At 36.6% G+C, this 1,911-nt stretch overlaps 1 protein-coding gene across 1 annotated transcript in view; it reads right to left on the bottom strand.

Annotated features, from left to right (window-relative positions):
• LOC108672996 (eye-specific diacylglycerol kinase) overlaps positions 1-1,911 on the bottom strand; it is a 25,186-nt gene that overhangs the window by 17,818 nt on the left and 5,457 nt on the right. Inside the window, exon 4 of the mRNA XM_047881909.1 lies at positions 153-300. Within this exon, the coding sequence (XP_047737865.1) occupies positions 153-300 (148 nt within the window). The remainder of the gene's footprint in view (positions 1-152; positions 301-1,911) is intronic.

Genomic DNA, 1,911 nt, shown 5'->3' with positions numbered 1-1,911 from the left:
GCACTCACCCATGGAGCAGCACTCACCCATGGAGCAGCACTCACCCATGGAGCAGCACTCACCCATGGAGCAGCACTCACCCATGGAGCAGCACTCACCCATGGAGCAGCACTCACCCATAGAGCAGCACTCACCCATGGAGCAGCACTCACCCATGGAGCAGCACTCACCCAAGGAGCAGGTTTCCTCCAGTTTGGAGATGGGGAAGCAGGCCTCGCGGTTATGGAACGCCTGCTTGCACCAACTGCAGCTGATAGCCACGATCTCCTTGGAGCCAAACAGGAGTTTGCCTTGGAAACCCTGTAATTAAATACAATAAAAAATATAACATTTATACAATATAAAGAGAATAAATAATATTATAAGAATTTTGCTAGGAGAAATAAGATTTAAGAGAAATATGATTAAAAAATTATTAGGAGTTTGCCTTGGAAACCCTGTAGTTAAATAATATAAAATTAAATTATAAATAATATTAAATTAAATATTAAATTAAATAAAAAATAAAACATTTATACAATATGAAGAAAATAAATAATAATAAACGAAAATTTGCTGGAAGAAATGCGATTAGAGAAATTATAAAGAGTTTGCCTTGGAAACCCTGCAATTAAATACAATAAAAAATAAAACATTAATACAATATGACGAGAATATTTATATTTTATAAATCTTTTATTTTTATTGTATTTAATTGCAGGGTTTTTTAAGAGAATAAATATTATTAAACGAAAATTTGCTGGAAGAAATATGATTAAAAAAAAATATAAAGAGTTTGCCTTGGAAACCCTGAAATTAAATACAATAAAAAATAAGACATTTATACAATATAAAGAGAATAAATATTATTAAACGAAATTTGCTAGGAGAAATGAGATTAAAAAAAATTATAAGGAGTTTGCCATGAAAACCCTGTAATTAAATACAATAAGAAATAAAACATTTTACAATATGAAGAGAAAAATAATATTCAACGAAAATTTGCTGGAAGAAATACGGTTAATGAAATTATAAAGAGTTTGCCCTGGAAACACTGTAATTAAATTAAGAAGATAACATGGAAAAAATATTTTTCTGCTACAAATATTGAACACATTGTAAAAAAAAAACATTCAAACCATAATAAAGGAAAAATTAACGTCATTAAATGAGACTTATAAGCAAATTTAATACAAATTTGCGTAAATAAAACGTAAATTAGGAAAGAAATAATTTATTAGGCATCAAGGCATACACGATGTATTTTGCGCAGGATCGTTTATAAAAAATTCCGCTTATGAGGAATGCCCGCTTATGAGGAATGTCCGCTCATTCAGAATGCCCGTTTGTTTGAAATTGCCACTCATTAAAAATGACCACTCATTAATTAGGAATGGTCACTCATTAAAAATTTCCTCTCATCAGAGATGGTCACTCATTAGGAATGGCCACTCATTAAAAATGACCACTTATCAGGAATGGCCACTCATTAGGAATTACCACTCATTAAGAATGACAGCTCATTAAGAATGGCCGCTTTAAAAGCGAACGGACAAACAAAGCTTGTGCAGCATCCTATTGTGAGCTGTGGTGGCATGGCATGCCACTGATATATGCCACGGCATGCCACTGATATATGGCACGACATGCCACTGATATATGCCACGGCATGCCACTGATATATGCCACGGCATGCCACTGATATATGGCACGACATGCCACTGATATATGCCACGGCTTGCCACTGATATATGGCGCGACATGCCACTGATGTGCCACGGCATGCCGCAAATATTATGCGTGAGGCCACATGAGGCGGCGCGGTGGCACAGCAGCGCCAGCGCAGGTGAACTTAAAGAGGAACGACCAGGTGAGGGCGGCGGGGGGGAGGGGGGAGAGGGGAGATAAGAGAGGTGGGGAGCAAAGAAGGAG

The sequence above is a fragment of the Hyalella azteca genome, unplaced genomic scaffold (assembly GCF_000764305.2).
Source record: "Hyalella azteca isolate HAZT.00-mixed unplaced genomic scaffold, Hazt_2.0.2 contig9115, whole genome shotgun sequence".
Taxonomy (NCBI): Eukaryota; Metazoa; Arthropoda; class Malacostraca; order Amphipoda; family Hyalellidae; genus Hyalella; species Hyalella azteca.
This window is presented reverse-complemented; position numbering and strand designations above follow the sequence as displayed.